At 37.6% G+C, this 22,744-nt stretch overlaps 1 protein-coding gene and 1 pseudogene across 4 annotated transcripts; one reads left to right on the plus strand and one right to left on the minus strand.

Annotated features, from left to right (window-relative positions):
- Positions 1-179: 179 nt before the first annotated feature.
- Positions 180-18,401, minus strand: LOC120142103 (annotated as a pseudogene).
- Positions 18,402-18,469: 68 nt separating this feature from the next.
- On the plus strand, positions 18,470-22,267 carry LOC120142226 (OVARIAN TUMOR DOMAIN-containing deubiquitinating enzyme 6-like). Of its 4 annotated transcripts, XM_039156973.1 has the most exons (10): positions 18,488-18,611; positions 19,045-19,317; positions 19,349-20,034; positions 20,357-20,518; positions 20,830-20,907; positions 21,036-21,114; positions 21,193-21,338; positions 21,541-21,606; positions 21,704-21,878; positions 21,976-22,267. In XM_039156973.1, the coding sequence occupies exons 3-10, from the start codon at positions 19,351-19,353 to the stop codon at positions 22,203-22,205; spliced, it is 1,620 nt and encodes a 539-aa protein (XP_039012904.1). In that variant the 5' UTR covers positions 18,488-18,611; positions 19,045-19,317; positions 19,349-19,350; the 3' UTR covers positions 22,206-22,267. The 4 variants fall into 4 exon arrangements, with proteins under 4 accessions (XP_039012905.1, XP_039012904.1, XP_039012907.1 ...); XM_039156974.1 differs by having other exon boundaries at positions 18,470-18,611; positions 19,168-20,034; positions 21,976-22,265; XM_039156976.1 differs by having other exon boundaries at positions 19,045-20,035; positions 20,370-20,518.
- Positions 22,268-22,744: the final 477 nt, after the last annotated feature.

Here is a 22,744-nt window from a genome sequence, read left to right on the forward strand (position 1 = left end):
TCCTGGAATAAGGATACATGGTAGGATGCATTTTGTTGCAGGATCTCAGGTGTTGGGGTTGACAATGAAGTTTTATCAAGCCTGATTATATCATCTTTCGGTATCTCAGCGAAGTAATCTTCTTCGTCATAAGAATCCTAGAAATTTAAGTCAAAAACATGGTTGCTGTCATGCATGATATATAACTGCAGGGCATGAACAAAGTATCTGATTAAATATGATTTTATCATGAAATGAATTTCTCCTGTTGCTCTTGAAGAGTTTTGGCCGAAGACTTGGCATCGATGTATAGCTTGCTTACTTCCTCGAGATCCGTCTATAAATAGATAAATGAAAACAGATTTATTCCTTTTGCATTGATGATATATATATATATATATATATATATATATATATATATATATATATATATATATATATATATATATATATATGTTGTGAAATTCGGGTTAATTTCCACCAATAACAGATTCACCTTGAAAACTATTATCTAGGTGACTAGTGTGAAAACGATTGTACTAAAAATCACCCCAAGGTAGATTCCCAGGAAAGAGGAGGGGTCACAATGGTCCCTCTTAAAACCCACTTTCCTTAGACAGAACTACCAAGACAAGTAATTTTAATACGACAATAATTGACAACAACTATACCCGACAATAGCTATTAAATAGACATAAAAGAGAACACAAAAATATTTCACTAATAGAGGAAATATTACAAAGAGAGAAATAATACAAATAGCCTTTAAAATAGAAGAAGGCTTATATTTGTGGGATGATTAACTAAGGAGGAGGAGGGCTTTATTTATAACAAAAGAATTTCCCCTCCTCCTTATACACAACCAATGTGGGACTTTTGCCAAAAACCAACAAATCTCCACCTTGGCAAATTCCACACACATCTCTAAAAAAAAACAATCTTTTAATTTGTAACAATATTGACCAAATCTAAACAATGTTTAAACTTGACCGCAGTTACCACTTTTGTCAACATATCAGCAGGATTCTCAGTGGTCCGAATCTTCTGGATTATGACTCCACCTTCTTCTAGAATCTCTCGTACAAAGTGATATCGAACATCGATGTGTTTCGTCCTTGCATGGTAAACCTGGTTCTTTACTAAATGAATAGCACTCTGACTGTCACAGTGCACTTTGATGTGCTTTTGTTCCATTCCCAATTCACCAAGCAACCCTTGAAGCCAAATTGCCTCCTTCACAGCCTCTGTAACTGCCATATACTCTGCCTCTGTAGTAGACAAAGCCACTGTTGACTGTAAGGTGGACTTCCAACTGACTAGTGCCTTTGCAAATATAAACACATAACCAGTAGTTGATCGACGCTTGTCCAAATCACCTGCATAGTCTGAATCACAATACCCAACTACACACTGACCATCTTGTTTGTCCTACTGAAAGACCAAACCAACATCTACGGTGTTCAGAATATACCGCAGAATCCATTTCACAGCTTGTCAATGCTCCTTTCCAGGATCATGCATATACCTGCTCACAACCCCAATTGCCTGTGAAATATCGGGTCTCGTACACACCATTGCATACATCAAGCTACCAACAACACTTGCATACGGAACCTTTGACATGTATTCCCGTTCTGCATCATCCTTAGGTGACATGGATGCACCGAGCTTAAAATGAGGAGCAAGAGGTGTACTAACTGGTTTTGACATCTCATTTATGCCAAAACGTTTTAGTACCTTCCTCAGATATTCTTTCTGAGACAAACAAAGCCTCCCCAATTTCTTATCCCTTGATATCTCCATGCCTAGAATCTTCTTCGCTTCACCAAGATCCTTCATCTCAAACTCCCTGTTCAATTGAGTCTTTAGTTTCGCAATTTCTGTCTGACTCCTGGAAGCTATCAGCATATCATCAACATAAAGAAGAATATATATATAGGATCCGTCTTCTAGCTCGCGTAAATACACACAATGATCATATTTGCTTCTTGTGTACTTCTGCCCTATCATAAACTTGTCAAATCGCTTGTACCACTGCCTTGGAGATTGCTTCAATCCGTACAACGATTTTTCTAATTTGCACACCATCTCTTCTTTTTCAGCAACTTTGAATCCATCTGGCTGAGTCATGTAGATTTCCTCATCCAAGTCTCCATGTAAAAATGCAGTTTTTACATCCATCTGAACTAGTTCCAAATCCAACTGCGCTACCAAAGCCAACAAAATTCTGATGGAGGAATGTTTTACAACTGGAGAAAATACTTCATTATAATCAACTCCCTCCGTTTGAGCGTAGCCTTTAGCCACCAATCTTGCTTTGTAGCGGATGTTATTCTTGTCAGGAAATCCATCTTTCTTTGCATATACCCACTTGCACCCAATTGCCTTCTTTCCCTTCGGAAGACTAGCTAGTTTCCACGTCTGATTCTTTTGAAGGGATTGCATTTCTTCATTCATGGCAATCCTCCACTTTTTATGTTCTGAACTTTGAACTGCTTCATTAAAAGTGGCAGGAACGTCATCAATTGTAATTGGTGATGCAAAAGAGACCATATCAGCATAACGAGCATGTTGTCTAATGGTCCTCTTTCCCTTTCTGAGTGCAATTGATTCATGTTGCTGTGGAGGTTCTTGGGTCTGAACCTCTTCTTCATCTGACTCTTCTTCTACCATAGGAGAGTCAACATCATTTTCTTTACTGGTTGGGACAAATTTGCTTCCTTCAAACTCCACCTTTTTGGGAGTTCCATCTGTCTGCTCCAATTTTTCTGAAGTCACCTTTCTCAACATGGTAGATTCATTAAAGGTAACATCCCTGCTGAAGATTATTTTCTTTGTTTCTGGACACCAAAGACGATAGCCTTTCACACCAGAGGTGATCCCCATAAAAATCGCCTTCTTTGCTCTTGGATCTAGCTTTGACTCCTTAACATGATAGTATGCAGTGGAACCAAACACATGTAAGGAATCATAATCTGTAGCAGGTACTCCAAACCATTTCTCTAATGGTGTTTTACCACCAATAGCAGTCGATGGTAAGCGGTTGACAAGGTGACAAGCATAGACCAAAGCCTCAGCCCAAAATTCTTTGCCTAACCCAGCATTAGACAACATACACCGAACCTTCTCCACTAATGTCCGGTTCATACGCTCTGCCACTCCATTCTGTTGTGGTGTACCTCTGACAGTGAAGTGCCTAACAATACCTTCCTCTTCACAGACTTTCAGAAATGGATCATTTTTGTACTCTCCACCATTGTCTGTACGGAGACGTTTGAATTTTCTGCCTGTTTGAGTCTCCATCATCTTTTTCCATTTAAGGAAAAATCCTAGCACCTCATCCTTTGTCTTCATTGGATACACCCAAACTCTCCGAGAAAAATTGTAACACCCCCAACCCATACCCGACCCGGATATGAGTCAGAGATACTACATTGACTTTAAACCACAACTCTTAACAAATAATAGTAAAATATTTGTACTTATATTAAGAAAATACAATAATATACATACTGTAATATAAGTTTACCAAAATATTCAGAGCATACACAACTTAACTATTTAATTACATGCCAACTGCTATTTACATAACACAATGACCTACTGATTAAGTTGCTTCTGATCTGATGGATGCAGGAGTAATACTGTCAAGCTGCTTCACCTGTCTCGTCTATTTCCTCGGATCCTACATGTGAAACACTCACACGCTAAGTCATCGACTTAGTGAGGCAATAATAATAAGGCAATTGTAATGAAAATGTCATGATCATATGAGATGAAATGCAAACATGTACTTAATCAATGTAGTATACATCATCAATACCCATACCTGTAAGCGTATGACTGTAACATTTATGAATCTGTATTAATAAGTTTATTGGCCCATGATAGCATATTGAGAACCTAAGGTATTTGAGTAATGTGAGGTTGTGCACTATACTGTCACCACAGCTCGTATAAATGCACCGAAGTGCCCCGTAGAATTGCACCGAAGTGCCCCGTAGAATTGCACCGTAGTGCCATATAATGATGTCCATAAGGACCACATAGAATTCCTTAAGAATCATATACATATACTATGGATCAAGTATGTGTCTTTCAAGACTTCACACAGGTTCCAAAGGATATACATATGTCCTAAAGAACCGAGTATACCCTCTACCCTTGGCATGCCAACTATACCTATAGTTCTCATCTACATAACATGGGCTTTTACATTTCAAGTAGTCTATATCGCGTAGACATGTAAATTCTTACCTTTTCACATAGCTCATAACTTTTCCCACATAGTCATGTCATATAATGCATTTTATACGAATTCATGTCATGTCTCATAATACCGACTATGCTCATGTACCAATATATGAAATCTAGACTTATCACAAGTCTAGAATGGAGTATATTTCTATAATCATGCTATGCATATGCACTCACCTATACTTCTTTGCCTTTTCCTCGATCGATCCTACTGGTAGATTGTTCCCGAACTTGTGTAGGCTCGGTATCTACATAAACATAATTTCCAAGAATGATCATCAGATGTCTATGTCTTGAATTTAAGCTTTAATAGCTTACTAATTTAAGGAAATTATAGCTTAGTCTTTCTTTCTTTTCTTTCTTTTTTTTTCTCATGGGGAATCGGTTCCCCCCTGGGGGTATCGATTCCCCACTAGCATTCTGGAATTCATATTCGTTGAGGGGGTATCGGTCCCCCCCCTGGGGGTATCGATTCCCCTCTAGCATTCTGGAAATCATATTCGTTGAAGGGGTATCGGTTCCCCTTGAATGGGTACCGATTCCCCTAGCCCGAAAATCCTAATTTGAGCTCGGAAATCATCCCATTTCAGCTCAAACATACATATTTCACTCTCTTTACTACTCCTAGCTTTCATACACTTACTTTAACTAATTATTATCCATTAAATACCTCTAAAACTTAGAAATCTAATTCTCCATGTAGAATTTAAGAATCCAACCCAAATTCCAATATGTTCTAATTTGAATTCTAACACCTCATACTTCTTAGTTAGCTTCTTGATAAGTCAAAAATCTTATTCAAACTTCAAAAACTCATTCCTATCAAAATTTCATCTAAAAATTCATTTTCCAAATCTATCTCTAAAACACTTATCTTGTTGTTTTAATGCCATATAAGCTTTCCTTTAGCTTATATAACATCCAAACTTTCATTTCCAATCTTAAAAATCAAAGAAACTATCAAGGTTCAGATTCTTACCTTTACTTGCAAGCTCCACGTTGAGAGAAGGAAGAGAAGAAAATAAGGAAGAAGGAAGAAGAAATGGGAGGGTTCTGGAACCTAATGTCACACGTGGGTTCTCATATAACCCCATAACATTTTATTTTAATTAAAAATTCCTTACAAATGACCATTTGGTCCTTACCTCCATATCATATTTACTAACCATACTTTTTAAACTATATAATTATTCTACTTTAATCACCAAATATTGAAACTTTGCAAATTAATCACTCACCCGACATGGAGGATGTTACAAATCTCTCCCCCTTAAGAAAATTCGTCCTCGAATTTTCATTGCACGAACAAATGAGGGTATTGATGTCGCATATCTTCTTCGCGCTCCCATGTCGCTTCTTCTACTTTGTGATTTCTCCACAACACTTTGACTAAAGGAATAATCTTGTTCCTCAATTGCTTAACTTCATGTGCTAAAATTTGAATCGGTTCTTCCTCATAAGTCAAGTCAGGACGAACCTCAATCTCTTCTGGTGTCACGATATGAGAAGGGTCAGATCTATATCTTCGAAGCATTGAAACGTGAAAAACATCATGTATCTTTTCCATCTCAGGTGGTAAAGTTAGCTGATATGCTACAGGTCCTACTCTCTTTACAATCTCATATGGTCCAATAAACCGAGGACTCAATTTTCCTTTCCGACCAAATCTCAATACCTTCTTCCATGGAGACACTTTTAAAAACACTTTATCTCCAACTTGAAATTCAATTTCTTTCCTTTTAAGATCAGAATAGGACTTTTGCCGATCAGAGGCCACTTTGAGGTTATACTGAATTTCTTGAACTTTCTGTTCTACATCTTGAATTAAATCCGGACCAAGAACACTTCGGTCTTTGAGTTCATACCAATTCAATGGAGTACGACATTTTCTTCCATATAATGCTTCATAGGGGGCCATCTTTATACTAGACTGATAACTATTGTTATAAGCGAACTCTGCCAGCGGTAAATACTTTTCCCATGATCCTTTAAATTCCATTACGCATGCTCTCAACATATCTTCCAATATCTGAATAGTTCTCTCTGATTGCCCATCAGTCTGAGGATGAAAAGCCGTACTAAAGTTTAAACGAGTCCCCAACGCTCCATGCAAAGATTTCCAGAATCTAGAAGTGAATCGAGGGTCTCGATCAGAGACTATGGAAACAGGTACTCCATGCAATCTAATAACTTCTCTAATATACAACTCTGCATACCTTTCCATAGAGAAATCCGTTCTAACCGGAAGAAAATGCGCAGACTTAGTTAATCGATCAACAATTACCCAGATTGATTCTCTTTTGTTCGGGGTCAAGGGTAACCCCGAAACAAAATCCATCGTAACATTTTCCCATTTCCATTGAGGAATGAAAAGCGGTTGCAATAATCCTGATGGAACTTGATGCTCGGCTTTGACTTGTTGACATATCAAACACTTAGACACAAATTCTGTGATGCTTCGCTTCATTCCTGACCACCAAAATCGATCCTTCAAATCCATATACATCTTGGTTCCACCCGGGTGCATCATTAACGGACTGCAATGAGCCTCTGTTAATATCTCCTTCTTCAAGTCGTCATTGTCGGGTATTACAATTCTTCCTTTACAATATAGATTTCCATCTGACTTAATCTCAAAACCTTTAATCTCTTTGTTCTTTACTTGCTCAATTCTTTTTAAACACACTTCATCTTTACATTGCAATTCTCCTATTCGTTCCAACCATACTGGTTTAAGGGTTAATTCTGCACAAAGACCACCGTCTCCCGTTAAAGATAATCTTGCATCCATAGCTCGTAAAGTTGCAAACGTCTTTCTACTCAGAGCATCTGCTACCACATTAGCCTTTCCGGGATGATAGTCAATTATCACATCATAATCCTTTAAGAACTCTACCCATCTACGTTGCCTCAAATTCAATTCTTTTTGAGTCATCAGGTACTTCAGGCTCTTATGATCCGTATATAAGTAACAACGCTCCCCATAAAGATAATGACGCCAAATCCTAAGAGCGAATACTACAGCAGCCATTTCTAGATCATGAGTGGGGTAATTCTTTTCATGTGGTTTCAACTGTCTGGATGCGTACGCTACCACTTTTCCTTCTTGCATTAATACACACCCCAACCCGTTATGGGATGCGTCACTATATACTACAAAATTCTTGCCAGATTCCGGTTGAACCGATATCGGAGTTTCCGTCAGAATTCTCTTTAAAGCTTCGAAACTTTCTTGACATTCAGAAGTCCAAACAAATGGTACATTCTTTCTCATTAGCTTTGTTAGAGGCAGCACAATCATCGAAAAATTCTTAACGAATCTTCGATAGTAACCGGCAAGTCCCAGAAAACTCCGAACTTCAGACACATTCTTAGGAACTTCCCAATCTATTATAGCTTTAACCTTTTGAGGGTCTACTCTAATCCCAACTGCCGAGATCACATGCCCCAAGAAAATTACTTCCTTTAACCAGAACTCACATTTGGACAATTTGACATACAACTTCTTATCTCTTAAAATTTGCAAGACGATCCTCAGATGTGTGCTATGCTCTTCATGGGATTTCGAGTACACCAGTATGTCATCGATAAAAACAACAACAAACTGGTCCAAGTAGGGCTGAAAAATCCTGTTCATAAGATCCATGAAAGCAGCAGGTGCATTCGTTACTCCAAATGGCATTACGATGAATTCATAATGACCATATCTCGTTCTGAAAGCCGTCTTCGGAATATCTTTTTCCTGGATCTTCAATTGATGATAACCTGAACGTAGATCGATCTTCGAAAATACCGAAGCTCCTTTTAGTTGATCAAACAAATCATCAATGCGCGGAAGAGGATACTTGTTCTTGATGGTCACCTTATTGAGCTGTCGATAGTCAATGCAAAGGCGCATTGATCCATCATTCTTTTTAACAAATAACACCGGAGCTCCCCAAGGCGATACACTTGGTTGGATAAATCCCTTCTCTAGCAATTCTTGTAATTGATTCTTTAACTCTTGCAATTCTTTCGGAGCCATTCGATAAGGTGCCATGGCAATCGGAGCTGTTCCCGGCATTATTTCAATTTGGAATTCTACCTCTCTATCCGGAGGTAATCCTGGCAATTCAACAGGAAAAACATCAGGGAACTCTCGAACTATTGGAATTTCCTCTAACCTTTTCTCTTGAGCTCTTGAATCAATCACATTTGTAAGAAAACCCTGACATCCTTGTAGCAATAATTTCTTGGCAGACATCACTGATATTACATTTGCTAAAGGATTAAACTTTTCACTGCTCACACTTATCTCTGTTCCTTCTGGACTTTTCAGAGTTACCTTTTTCAATCTGCAACTAACATCTCCATAATAACGGAACAACCAATCCATTCCCAGAATCACTTCAAACTCGTCAAAGGGTAATTCCATCAGATTAGCAGGGAATTCAATTCCCTGAACCTTTATGGGACACCCCTTACAGACTTTATTCACCCGGGCACTATGGCCTAACGGAGTTGTTACTATAATCTCATTACTCGTAGCTTCTAAGGGAATCCCCAACTCCTTTACTAACTTACTTGTAATATAAGAATAATTAGAACCCGGATCAATCAATACCAATACTAATTTATCATACAACTGAAAAGTACCTGCTATAATATCAGGGTCATCACGGTCTTCACTTGTCTTTAGGTTGTATACTTGAGAAGTGGATCGAACTTCAGGTTGAGCAGAGAATTCAGACGGGTTCCTTCCTCTGCCTCTTCCTCGTCCTCTTTGTGAGAAAGAACCAGCTATTCCAGATGGTGCCGGCTCACCAACAATCAAGGGACAATCCCGGACAAAATGTCCGGCATCTCCGCATCGAAAACAAGTCCCAGCAGCCATACGACAAGCCCCATAATGGTTTTTCCCACAGTGCTCACACTGTTTCCCTTGACCCGGAGTAGATCTCCCAGCACCGGATTCCACTGACTGCGTCTGTCTAGGTCTTGCCTGACTTGCTCCCCTAGCAGACGATGCAACTGATTCTGATCTAGTTTGTGATCGAAATCCCGAGTCTCTTCCCCTTTTTGTTGGTGTTGAACCAGAATAAGTAGTCGTCCTCTTTGATGTCTGAACTCTTGAGTCCCCAAATCTTTCATTCTGAGCCCTTTCAAGAGCTTTTGCACGATTGATCACCTCCTGGAACGAGGACAAGTTTAATACTATCAACATTTCTTTAAGTCTAGGGCGCAAGCCCTCCACGAACCACTCGCAAGCATCTTTTTCAGTAGGCACAAGCTCAGCTGCAAACCTGCTCAGCTTATTAAACTCACATTCGTACTCATACACAGAGCGGCTCATCTGCTTCAAATTCATAAATTCATGCTTCATTTGGCGGATAAACTGATCTCCAATATACTTGTTTTTAAATTCTTTTAAAAACAAAGACCAAGTCAACTGGTCGGTTGACATTCTCATGGTGACGTTCGTCCACCATATCCTCGCCTGACCCCTCAATAAAGATACAGCTCCATCTAATTTCTCCACTTCGGAACAATGGAGACCATCTAACATGATTTTCAAATCATTCAACCACAGATCCGCTGACACTGGACCTTCCTCAGCTTCTCCCTTAAATTCGGGAGCTCCTAAACTTCTCAATTCTTTTGCTACATTAATTCTTTGAGTTAGTGGAACAGGATGTTGAAGACGCGTCAAAATAGCGTCTAACATTCTGAAGAACGTATCTTGATCTTGCACAGGCACTCCTTGAGATGCATGTTCTTCACCTTGCCTAGCCAGGGCAGGTGAATTACTGCTTTCAGCATGCCTATCTTCTCCCGCTTCACTTCGGGAGCTATTATGTCCGGACATCTAATAAGAATAAACCCATTGTTCTATTAGCAAAACATCATACTCATACTATACCAGATCAGAAGTTCTCACTATTTGTTGGCATGTATTCCATTTAAAGACTCTATAGACTCTGGTTTATACCTAGAATCGGCTAAACCATGGCTCTGATACCATTAAATGTAACACCCCCAACCCATACCCGACCCGGATATGAGTCAGAGATACTACATTGACTTTAAACCACAACTCTTAACAAATAATAGTAAAATATTTGTACTTATATTAAGAAAATACAATAATATACATACTGTAATATAAGTTTACCAAAATATTCAGAGCATACACGACTTAACTCTTTAATTACATGCCAACTGCTATTTACATAACACAATGACCTACTGATTAAGTTGCTTCTGATCTGATGGTTGCAGGAGTAATACTGTCAAGCTGCTTCACCTGTCTCGTCTATTTCCTCGGATTCTACGTGTGAAACACTCACACGCTAAGTCATCGACTTAGTGAGGCAATAATAATAAGGCAATCGTAATGAAAATGTCATGATCATATGAGATGAAATGCAAACATGTACTTAATCAATGTAGTATACATCATCAATACCCATACCTGTAAGCGTATGACTGTAACATTTATGAATCTGTATTAATAAGTTTATTGGCCCATGATAGCATATTGAGAACCTAAGGTATTTGAGTAATGTGAGGTTGTGCACTATACTGTCACCACAGCTCGTATAAATGCACCGAAGTGCCCCGTAGAATTACACCGAAGTGCCCCGTAGAATTGCACCGTAGTGCCATATAATGATGTCCATAAGGACCACATAGAATTCCTTAAGAATCATATACATATACTATGGATCAAGTATGTGTCTTTCAAGACTTCACACAGGTTCCAAAGGATATACATATGTCCTAAAGAACCGAGTATACCCTCTACCCTTGGCATGCCAACTATACCTATAGTTCTCATCTACATAACATGGGCTTTTACATTTCAAGTAGTCTATATCGCGTAGACATGTAAATTCTTACCTTTTCACATAGCTCATAACTTTTCCCACATAGTCATGTCATATAATGCATTTTATACGAATTCATGTCATGTCTCATAATACCGACTATGCTCATGTACCAAGATATGAAATCTAGACTTATCACAAGTCTAGAATGGAGTATATTTCTATAATCATGCTATGCATATGCACTCACCTATACTTCTTTGCCTTTTCCTCGATCGATCCTACTGGTAGATTGTTCCCGAACTTGTGTAGGCTCGGTATCTACATAAACATAATTTCCAAGAATGATCATCAGATGTCTATGTCTTGAATTTAAGCTTTAATAGCTTACTAATTTAAGGAAATTATAGCTTAGTCTTTCTTTCTTTTCTTTCTTTTTTTTTTCTCATGGGGGAATCGGTTCCCCCCCTGGGGGTATCGATTCCCCACTAGCATTCTGGAATTCATATTCGTTGAGGGGGTATCGGTCCCCCCCTGGGGGTATCGATTCCCCTCTAGCATTCTGGAAATCATATTCGTTGAAGGGGTATCGGTTCCCCTTGAATGGGTATCGATTCCCCTAGCCCGAAAATCCTAATTTGAGCTCGAAAATCATCCCATTTCAGCTCAAACATACATATTTCACTCTCTTTACTACTCCTAGCTTTCGTACACTTACTTTAACTAATTATTATCCATTAAATACCTCTAAAACTTAGAAATCTAATTCTCCATGTAGAATTTAAGAATCCAACCCAAATTCCAATATGTTCTAATTTGAATTCTAACACCTCATACTTCTTAGTTAGCTTCTTGACAAGTCAAAAATCTTATTCAAACTTCAAAAACTCATTCCTATCAAAATTTCATCTAAAAATTCTTTTTCCAAATCTATCTCTAAAACACTTATCTTGTTGTTTTAATGCCATATAAGCTTTCCTTTAGCTTATATAACATCCAAACTTTCATTTCCAATCTTAAAAATCAAAGAAACTATCAAGGTTCAGATTCTTACCTTTACTTGCAAGCTCCACGTTGAGAGAAGGAATAGAAGAAAATAAGGAAGAAGGAAGAAGAAATGAGAGGGTTCTGGAACCTAATGTCACACGTGGGTTCTCATATAACCCCATAACATTTTATTTTAATTAAAAATTCCTTACAAATGACCATTTGGTCCTTACCTCCATCTCATATTTACTAACCATACTTTTTAAACTATATAATTATTCTACTTTAATCACCAAATGTTGAAACTTTGCAAATTAATCACTCACCCGACATGGATGATGTTACAAAAATCATCAACAAAGGTGACATAATAGTGTGTTCCTCCCAATGAAGTTGTCTTGGAAGGCCCCCATACATCTGAATGAACATAATCCAAAATACCTTTAGTATCATGGATTGCTGTTCTAAATTTCACCCTCGTCTTCTTCCCTTTGATGCAATGCTCACAAAAAGCTAATTCGCAAGCCCGAGCACCCTTCAATAATCCTTGATCTATCAGTAATTTCAAGGATTTTTCACCAACATGCCCCAAGCGCATATGCCATAACCTGGTTGCTTCTGACTCCTGTTCATCAGTAGAAGCTGCCACTGCTGCTGTCCCAACAATTGTACTACCCAGAAAGTAATACACATTGTTTCTTTTTCGGATTCCCTTCATTATCACCAGTGCACCGGAGATAATCCTCATAATCCCATCTTTTGCCCTCACTTCTAAACCTTTTGACTCTAAGGATTCCACAGAGATGAGATTTCTCATTAAATCTGGTACATAATGGACACCTGTTAAGGTTCTGATTGATCCATCCTGATTCCTCAAGCGAATTGAACCAATCCCAAGTGTGTCAAGAGGGGAATTATTTGCTGTGTAGACAATTCCACCTTTTAGTTCTTTAAAATCAAAGAACCATTCTCTATTGGGGGTCATATGGTGGCTACAAGCTGAATCTAACAACCATGAACTGGAACAGCTGGTTGATGGCGTAGCAGCGAATGCGAAATCTGAATCTCCATCATCATACTCGACCACATTTGATTCTGAGACAGCCTTCCTCCTTTCAGGTTTGCCTTTATTCTTTAGCCTGTGACATTCTTTCTTCCAGTGCCCTTTTTCTCGACAAAAGGCACATTTATCTTTGCTCAATCTGGACTTTGACTTCGATCTTCCTCTGCTTCCTTTATTCTGACTCTTGGAACGGCCTCTAACAACAAGAGCTTCTGCTTCGACACTTGTGTTTTCTTGTTTGTCTTTCTTTCTCAATTCATAACTATACAAGGCAGCAGTTACTTCACTGAGAGACACATCAACCTTCCCATGAAGTAGAGTAGTTTCAAGATACTCAAACTCATCAGGAAGTGATCCCATCAACATCAGAGCCAGATCTTCGTCTTTAAAAGTCACGTCCATATTCATCAGATCAGTCACCAGCTGATTAAAGCTAGTAATGTGATCATTCATAGTGGTACCTGGTACATAGTTGAAGCGGAACAATCTCTTTTTCATGTAGAGTTTGTTCTGACCGCTTTTCTTCAAAAATTTCTCCTCCAGTGCCTTCCACAATTTACTTGCAGAAGTTTCCTTAGAAAATGCATACTTCTGCTCTCTAGAAAGACACGATCGAATAGTACCACATGACATTCTATTGATCCTCTTCCATTCTTTCTCCTCAACATCATCTGGTTTCTCTCCTTCAATAGCAATGTCTAGACCTTGCTGAAATAGGGCATCTAGAACCTCGCTTTGCCACATGCCGAAATGACCGGTGCCATCAAAAATCTCCACTGCAAATCTAACATTTGTCACAATATTTCTTGCTAAAATTGAAGATGAAGAAGCGTCTGCCATTTCTGCTACAAATTCTATTTAATAGCTGCCAATGCAGAATGTCAATTTTCTCAAGAAAATTTTTCTGATGTGGAAGATCAGCCTAAGCCGCAACCACAGAGCATACTAAAATAAACCAAGAGCTCTGATACCAATTGTTGTGAAATTCGGATTAATTTCCACCAATAACAGATTCACCTTGAAAACTATTATCTAGGTGACTAGTGTGAAAACGATTGTACTAAAAATCACCCCGAGGTAGATTCCCAGGAAAGAGGAGGGGTCACAATGGTCCCTCTTAAAATCCACTTTCCTTAGACAGAACTACCAAGACAAGTAATTTTAATAGGACAATAATTGACAACAACTATACCCGACAATAACTATTAAATAGACATAAAAGAGAACACCAAAATATTTCACTAATAGAGGAAATATTACAAAGAGAGAAATAATACAAATAGCCTTTAAAATAGAAGAAGGCTTATATTTGTGGGATAATTAACTAAGGAGGAGGAGGGCTTTATTTATAACAAAAGAATTTCCCCTCCTCCTTATACACAACCAATGTGGGACTTTTGCCAAAAACCAACAATATATATATATATATATATACATATAAAGAGCCAAGCACAAAGAAAATCTGCTTCTGAATATTTAATTACCTTGCAAATGTCGTCTCGGCCATTCATTTTTGCCACAATGCTAGCAGGCGATAACAGTTGAACCGCATGCCTGAAGTAGAAACTTGTAAGTATGCTTCTGATAAAAGAGGGCAACTGATATTAGAGTAAAACTAGATTTTAACCCTGACCTTAAAGATGTGCCTTGTCCAATCTCTGCAAGGAATGCCAGACTTTCTTCGTCCATAACCAGTTCTTCCACCTGTGCACGAATGACTAAAATCTGCAAACCACAAATAAATGAAAACTCCAGGTAGGTTTTCAGTTGATGCATGCTACAAGTAAAATTATGATGACAAAAAGTAACCTGTATCATTTCAGCAGGACCATAATTCTGAGTGCGGATGATCACCAATCTGTCCAATAAGTCAACAGGAATACCGTGAGGACTATTCATATCAGTGCCCCTGCTAAAATGTTCAGAAACTAGAATCAAACAAACTAGCAATGCACAAGCAAAGTAGAATATATATAATATCAGGTATAAATATAGAAAATATAGCATTCGACATAAGATCCATCTTCAGGTAAAAAAAATAAATCTTATTCTAGAAGATATCCAATATTATAAATGGAAAATGAACATGTAAAAACTATGCTAACCCATTTGACTCGTAAAGTCACGACTATGTAGGATAGCTGTAGCTTCTAGGGAGCATATAATAACAGGAGCATACTATAATTAAACAGCCAACTCGCTGAAGAGAGTTAAGCTCTTAAAGTAATACCAAGACCATTAGGATTTAAGAATTTACTCAAACAAAAAGAGATGAAGAAAACATAAACTTGTTATAGGAAATCATGGCAGGTAATGAAAATCCATCATATTATATTTACAACAGTTTATCCATTTAACACTCTGGAGTTATTCAATATTATGATTGAGATACAGATTGAGGAACATCTTAAACTTATCCAATAAAAGCATATTATTTTCCTAGCTTTTAGAATATAATGATCATGAAACATGATTCAGCAGACCTATACAAACCACGTAAAAAGTACAAGAAAAATTCTAAAAACTTAACGAGAAAAATAAGATGCATATGAGTTAAGTGAATTTTGCAGTACTGCTACTAATGGCTACTGCCCACAAAAATTACAGCATTAGTAAAAGGTTACTCCCACAGATTCTCCTAAAAAATCATCATATAAGATGATACCAAATGTGTTCGGAAAATAATACCTTATTTATTTCTTGTCGTAATTTGTCAGTGATTTCTGTTTTCCTGGACTTCATCATCTGACCCATTAGAGACAATATGTCTTGTCCCCCTTGTTGTCATGCATTGGCAGCATCCAAATCTTGTAGTGTTACATCCTGGTGGTGAAGAAAATAGAACAGAAATTATTTTTATGAATTTTAATATGGGTAGAAAACAAATAAATTTACAATTGGAGAAAGGCAAACGAGAATAAGCCCAGCAAAGCCATATTTGTAACTTATCAGGCAAATGTAGAAGGCATCAGATTCATAGATTTTCCCCTTTTTTCTTCATTGAGTGGGTTCAAGCTCTTAAGCAAATGAAAGGAATGAGGATAATGGTCATTTATTATATACAAACAAAATTAATTACCAAAGAATGTTCATGTCCATCGGTATCAAATATAAGCAGAAAGAAGTCATCAAGGCCAATCAGATTATACGACAGAATAAATGCTACGGGAACACAGAGAAAGCATAATCTTAGTGGAACAAACCTGCACTATCTCCTTCTTTTTGTGAACCTCTCCTTTGGGAAGCGGCACATATTCTTCTGCTTCAAGGTCAAATTCAGTGGCAAAAGCATCGCTTCTGCCCTCCCTTTTGACAGCTCCATTATTTGCTTCAATATATATAACATCTCCAACAGCTACCTGCCAGTCAAATTAAAAACCCCACTAGCTTTCAAATTGAAGCCAAAATTCTTAGGCAGATAAAGGCATAAACGTCAAAGGGTCCCTAGAGTAGACATGAATATTTGAACACTATACAGTGCCTCATTAAGTGCACAATAAATCAGAAAATAAAAGCTTGAACAATCTTTTTAACATAACAATGCAGAGAAACTCAAAGGCTTATAGCTAACCTTTTCTTTAATCAAGGCATCATAAATAGTAGGGTCCAACTTCAGTTGTTTAGTTCTTTTGACAGATTTCAATCCAATAATCGCATGGCTAATGCTTTTAACATAACCACCTGTTACACTCTCTGTTTCTTCAGAAGAGAGTTCAGTAACCTGAAACAAAACAAGCCAGGAATCAGGCTCTATTCTATCCCAACAACCCAAAGAGAAAACAATCACATAAAATCAGGTATAAAGAACTGTAATTTGATGCAACTTGCCTCTCCTTCATAGCTCTCTTTGTTTTCCTTAATACGTAGACCAATAGACCGTCGGAAAATTTCCATCAAAACTTCAGTTTTCTTTACTTCTGAAGAGAATACTTCAGATCCAACCATTGGACAGAAAGGAACCTGCAAATAAAGAAGAGGAATATGTATAGGCGAAAACTGGCAATCCCTCCAAAAGAACTTGCATACTAATAATGCCAAAGTTCAAGGATATTCAGAAAATAAAGGTAAAAGGCAATGAGAACCTTGCTCCCAAGTTCTTGGGATATTCCTAAGGCCAAAGCTGTTTTCCCTGTACCAGGAGGCCCGGCCAGCAAAAGTGCACAACCGGCCATCTTTTTTTGCCTGATCATATCTACAACGAGACCAGCTGCTTCCCTTGCCTCTGCTTGGCCCACAAAGCCTGCAGCCAAAGGAATGGTGTTTCCACTGGCCTGGTAACAAAGGAAAAGGAAAATTCTTTAGGGAAGGCATTGCAATTTTGCTAGCAAAAAAAATAAATAAAAAGTGAACGAAAGAGAAATATATGTGAGAAGCCAATTAGAAGTTTCTAACTTTCTATCAGTGCAACCACAGACTTTCCAATGGAACTTCATAGTGAAAATACATGAACAAAACCCATTTCATCAACTCTACTGTGCATTACAAAATCATAAAATTAATAACAACCTACTTCAAGAACCAGCCAATTCTTTCCATAGTCCACTAGTTCAGAATTAATTAAAATTCATTCAATATATACTATAATTTCCGTCTCTGGACATTAAATTTAATTTAAACTATACTTTATCGACTCTAGGACTTAAAAGTGTACCAAACCTGATTGACTTTAATAGTTAATCTATTGATTGAGATATAATAAAATTTGATCTCAAAATCGTTTGAGATGTATTTTGTGGATAGACTATCTATTTATATTATGTTATCGAGTCAACGACAATATCAGATCCAGTAGACATCATTAAAATATAATTTTATCATATCTCAATTAGTAGCAAGTTAAAGCTCGAGTTAGATATCTATCAATTTTTTTATAGAAAATGATGAGTTTGAAATATTTGAATAGTCAATTGATCATTTTATAACTTTTAATAGTAGATAGACTCAACAAAATAAATTCATATAGTCAAAGAATCCTTTTATAACTTTTGAATATCGAAGGATTAAACAAAAAATAACCTATATTCGAGGTATCATTTATATTATTTACCCTAGAAATTAATAGAAAATAAGGAACAAATACAAATGCAGAGTCTGATTACTCTGAAGTGATGAAAGGAATCAAGTCTGAAAGCAAACTGAGAAAACGACAGAGTACTGTCCTTCCAGCCAATCATTGAACACCACGTCACTATCCTCTATTTAATCCACAGTCGTACAAATCCCACACCTGCTCCACCGGCTTACACCCCACGTGTCGGGTTCCCGGCGACTAGCCACCCGTCGTCGACGTTTAAAAGGCAGCCTCCCATTTTCTCTTTATAAAGAGACTTTCTCTCTATTGAAAAGAAAAAAAGGAAACTTTTTTATCTATAAATTCTCCCTTGTCTTCTTATTTTGCCTTTTGCCGTATTTATTCAAAAACCCTAAACAAATAAATATCCGGTCTTTCATTTTGTTTTTGTTTCTTGTATTGCAGATCTCAACTGGGTTTCCAAACCCTTTCTCTCTTTCTTTCAGAGGTGAGTTTTTCTTTCCTTTTTTTAGTCTTTTCAATTTATTGATTGGTTTTTGTCTCTGGGACTTTCTTGATCTTTTGTTGGTGGTTTTGATATTTGCTTGATTTTTGTGTTTTGTATTGTTCTTTTGTTACCTTTTATGTATGCTTGGTTGGGTGCTAAGAAAGGATAGGAAAATAGAAGATAGATAATTTTTCAAGTCATTTAATTGTGGAGAAAGTTTTGATTTTCTTGCGGGAAGTCGAGTTGGTTAATTGGGTCCATTTTACTGAACCTTATGTTCTTTAATAATTGTATATGATAATAGAGGGTTGAGATGATCATTTTAAGACGTTTCCTACCTTTTCTTGATAATCAAACAAGGTTTTGGTTGCAAAGTTTTCATGTTTTGGTTGATGTTATTTTTCTTGGTAATTTGCGTGGTTGATGATTGCAGCTTGGGCTAGTGACGGTGAAATTTTGGGAAATTTTTCTGGGTATAAAATTTCGAGTACTTTGAGGGTTTTATTGTTTAAAGTACCGAGGTCTGGGTCTCATGAGACTTGTCAGGGGAATGCAGAGATCGTTTCGTGAGGAGGCGAACGAGCTGGGCTGGAAGAATTCCTTCAGCCGTGGGATTGGCATTACTGCTCCCAAGGCAAGAAAACGAGACAAGGCTATTGGTCTCTAAATTTAGGGGGTTTTGGAACAAGGAAGAATTAGTGCTAGTGCTTCTGATTGAGATTAATTATCATCAAAAGAAATGACTCGCATTTTGGTTCAACGAGGTTCCACTAGCAGCTCTTCTTCAAATCCAAGTCGATCTTCTTCCTTGCCCGGGTCATCTTCTTTGGCAGAGCCGCAAGTTTCTCCCATTCAAGTTCCACCAGCTGTGGGAGATGATGAGGCTAGTGAGGAAGTGCAGGAACAAATTGGTTTGGATGAACTTTTAGAGTGTAAGAGTAGTGAAAATAAGGCTGCGGAAAGTGATGATCCTTTGCCAGAAAACTTGTGTAATGATTGGAACAAAGGTTTGAGTGATACATTTGCTGAGGCTGAGCAATTGAACGCACTTGATGCCTCGGGTCCGTGTGATATAATGAATGATTTGGGTGGGTTGAGGATTCCAAAAAAAGTTGTGGGTGAAACTGAAGGTTCAAGTAATGATCCGTTACCATTTGGCAGTGGAAGTCCACATCCTCCTCCACCTCCTGTTCCACCACCTAAACCTTCAACAGCTAATTCAAATTCAAGAAGATTTGCCTCGGGAAGTTCAAATCCTCTTCGTGCTGGATCATCTAGAAGAGCTGTTGCCTGGCCCACTGTTTCAACAAGGACTTCGCCCTCTGGGTCACGTCCGTCTTCTCCTAGATCTCATGTTGAGAGTGAGGGTTATAATAGTGCTGATGAACAAATTCCATGTTTTGTATCCTCGTACAATGATGCAGTAAGTTTTTGTATCACTAAAAGTAATCTTGGATGGAAATTTTTGTATCATCGACATGGAAAATTTGATACAACCATGTGCTATCATCTGCAATTACAAGAATAAGTGCATTTTTTCTTTTTATGCAGATAAGCCATGTTTTCATCTATTTGTATCCAAAGATACTTATTTTGAATTTGTTACGCATGATGTTTTCTTATGTTTGAATGAAATGTTTGTGCATTTAATGTTCCTTTTGAATAAATGTGAGCTGATGCGTGGTTTTGTGGTTCAAATTGACATCGCGTTCACCTTTGGAAGTGGTTTGTTGCATCTGGTCCAGGAAAGGGAACGCCAATTCGAAATCGATATTAGACGAGCAAAAGGTTTAGAAGTTAAACGGATGCTAGAAGATGGTAACTGCCTCTTCCGTGCTGTTGCTGATCAAGTGTATGGGGACTCTGAAACCTATGATTTGATTCGACAAATGTGCATTGATTACATGGTATGAATATCTAATTCCTGAGCCATAAATACTATTGCTGTTATTATAGGTGCATTGATTTTGAATTATGGTAGAAAAAGGAATGAACATTTTTTTCTCTTTATTGGGTAGGCATATTATGTGGTATTTGTTATCTCTTTTAAGTTTGAGCTAGATTAAATATTTGGATGTGATTAAAATGGTTTTGGATAAGTTAGATTTCTTGCTTGTCATGTCATGTGTATTATTTTTGGCGTCTTCAGTCACATTATTGTTAAGGTGCTTGAGAATTGGAATATTTTTATGATGATACCCTTTAATTGCTCATCCAGGAGCGAGAGATGGATCACTTTTCTCAGTTTATAACGGAAGGTTTTACATCTTACTGTAAGAGGAAAAGAAGAGATAAGGTATTCAGAAGATTGTATTTGACCATACTATCTTAATATCTAGTCAGTTTTCCTTTTATGGGGTGGGTTAGGTACATTATCTTGTAAAATGTTTTGAAAGCATCGCTTCTTTTATCTTTGATATACAGGTCTATGGGAACAATGCAGAGATTCAAGCAATGTCGGAAATGTACAACAGACCTATTCATATCTATTCCTACAGCATAGGTGATGATTGATGGTTTGGATGATTGATTTAATTAGTTGTGTTCTTTCCTCTTCTTACCTTCTCCATATTTGATGCAGAACCTATTAACATATTTCATGGAAGCTATAATACTGACACACCTCCCATAAGGCTTAGCTACCATCATGGGAATCATTACAACTCTCTTGTTGACCCTCGCCGTCTGACAGTTGGTGCTGGGCTTGGGTTTAGCTGTCTTCGAGGGGTGTGTCTAAATTTCTTTCTTCCTTTGTCCACTTTTGTTGGTTGTTTCTCAATTAGAACATGCTTAAAGCTTTGGTCATGCTGGGAAACTGAAATTGTACCGAAGGCTTAAATGGCAGAATATTTTCTAATTGAATGTGGAGTTTGAATGAATTAGAATCTCAAAATGGACTTAGGGTTGCTGCCTTTGCTTCTTTGTGCAGGCAAATGTGGACAAGGATCAAGTCAAGGCGGCCATTAAATCTCAACAAGACCAGCAGATTGATAATGTAAGTAGTTTTTGATGTTTTGAAATTATTCTTCTTTACTTTGTTTTTAGGATGGTATTGTTATTAACAGTCTTTCTTCGAAACTGTATACTGACAGGCACTCCTGGCTGAGGGTCGATTTTACTCTGATCTTGAACTTACTGAGAAGGAAATTGAGAGAATGGTGATGGAAGCATCTCGAGCTGAATACCTTGCCAATGACAAGTTTAATCCACAAGTGGGCTGTAAAGAACTATCCACTTCGACCGCTGAACCTTCATCGTCTGGAGCTAGTGAGTATTCTAGAGATTCTGAAACATAATATCGGTGTTCTTTGATTGCCTTTCATGAATATGAATATCAACATGCCTGTGAATTATTTGCGAACAGGGCCATCAGGCAGTGAAACGAAATTGGAGGGCCCAAAAGAGCAGGGTTTGCAGAATAGTGTTCTCAGCAGTGGGATGCAATTACTGTTGTCAATGGGATTCAGTTATTTGCAGGCAAAGGAAGCTTATAACATATTTGGGGATGATGTAGATTCCATGGTGTGTTACCTCATAGAAACCGGGAGTAGCAGCAGAAGCAAAGGCAAGGGAACGGATTTAGTCATAGACTAGTGCTCGAGAAGTAGCAGCAGTCTGGGTGTGTTCGATTGGCACTGGTAATGAATGTCGTAGGCTTGGTTGAAAATTAGATAGAACAATTCTTATCTACTGAGAACAACACATCAGACTGCTGTGGATGTGTTTGAACTAAATTCCTAGTTAATAAAATGCATTATTAGCATAGTATCCCAATATTTTTCTTTTGATTATATGGTGAGAAGTCTGTCACAGCCCAAATAGGCCAGATTCTTTGGCGTGTAAAGCAGCAATGATGATCAGATTCATATACCATGCATCTTTAAATATAGTGTTATTTTCTATTGAGAATGAGTTTGAGCAATTGTATTTGGAGGGGGTGTGTTGTCAATCTATTGAGAAAGATTATGAACATATATCATCTTTTAATAATACTTGAGAGAGATTATAAACATATATTATCTTGTAACAACGCTTTAAAATGTTTTTGTTAAACTTTAGACCTTGAACCTATTTTTGGCGTAATCTTCGAATATTCACTAAGCTTTGCAAAACTCCAACTATCATTAATTACC

The sequence above is a fragment of the Hibiscus syriacus genome, unplaced genomic scaffold (genome assembly GCF_006381635.1).
Source record: "Hibiscus syriacus cultivar Baekdansim isolate YM2019G1 unplaced genomic scaffold, ASM638163v2 tig00110819_pilon, whole genome shotgun sequence".
Taxonomy (NCBI): domain Eukaryota; kingdom Viridiplantae; phylum Streptophyta; class Magnoliopsida; order Malvales; family Malvaceae; genus Hibiscus; species Hibiscus syriacus.

Bases quoted from the DNA above. Each gene is read 5' to 3' on its own strand.
- LOC120142226 (XM_039156974.1), top strand. From the start codon at position 19,351: ATGACTCGCATTTTGGTTCAACGAGGTTCCACTAGCAGCTCTTCTTCA. The intron at 21,115-21,192 runs GTGATGATTGAT...TATTTGATGCAG, and splicing joins TATCTATTCCTACAGCATAG to AACCTATTAACATATTTCAT. The intron at 21,879-21,975 runs GTGAGTATTCTA...ATTTGCGAACAG, and splicing joins ACCTTCATCGTCTGGAGCTA to GGCCATCAGGCAGTGAAACG.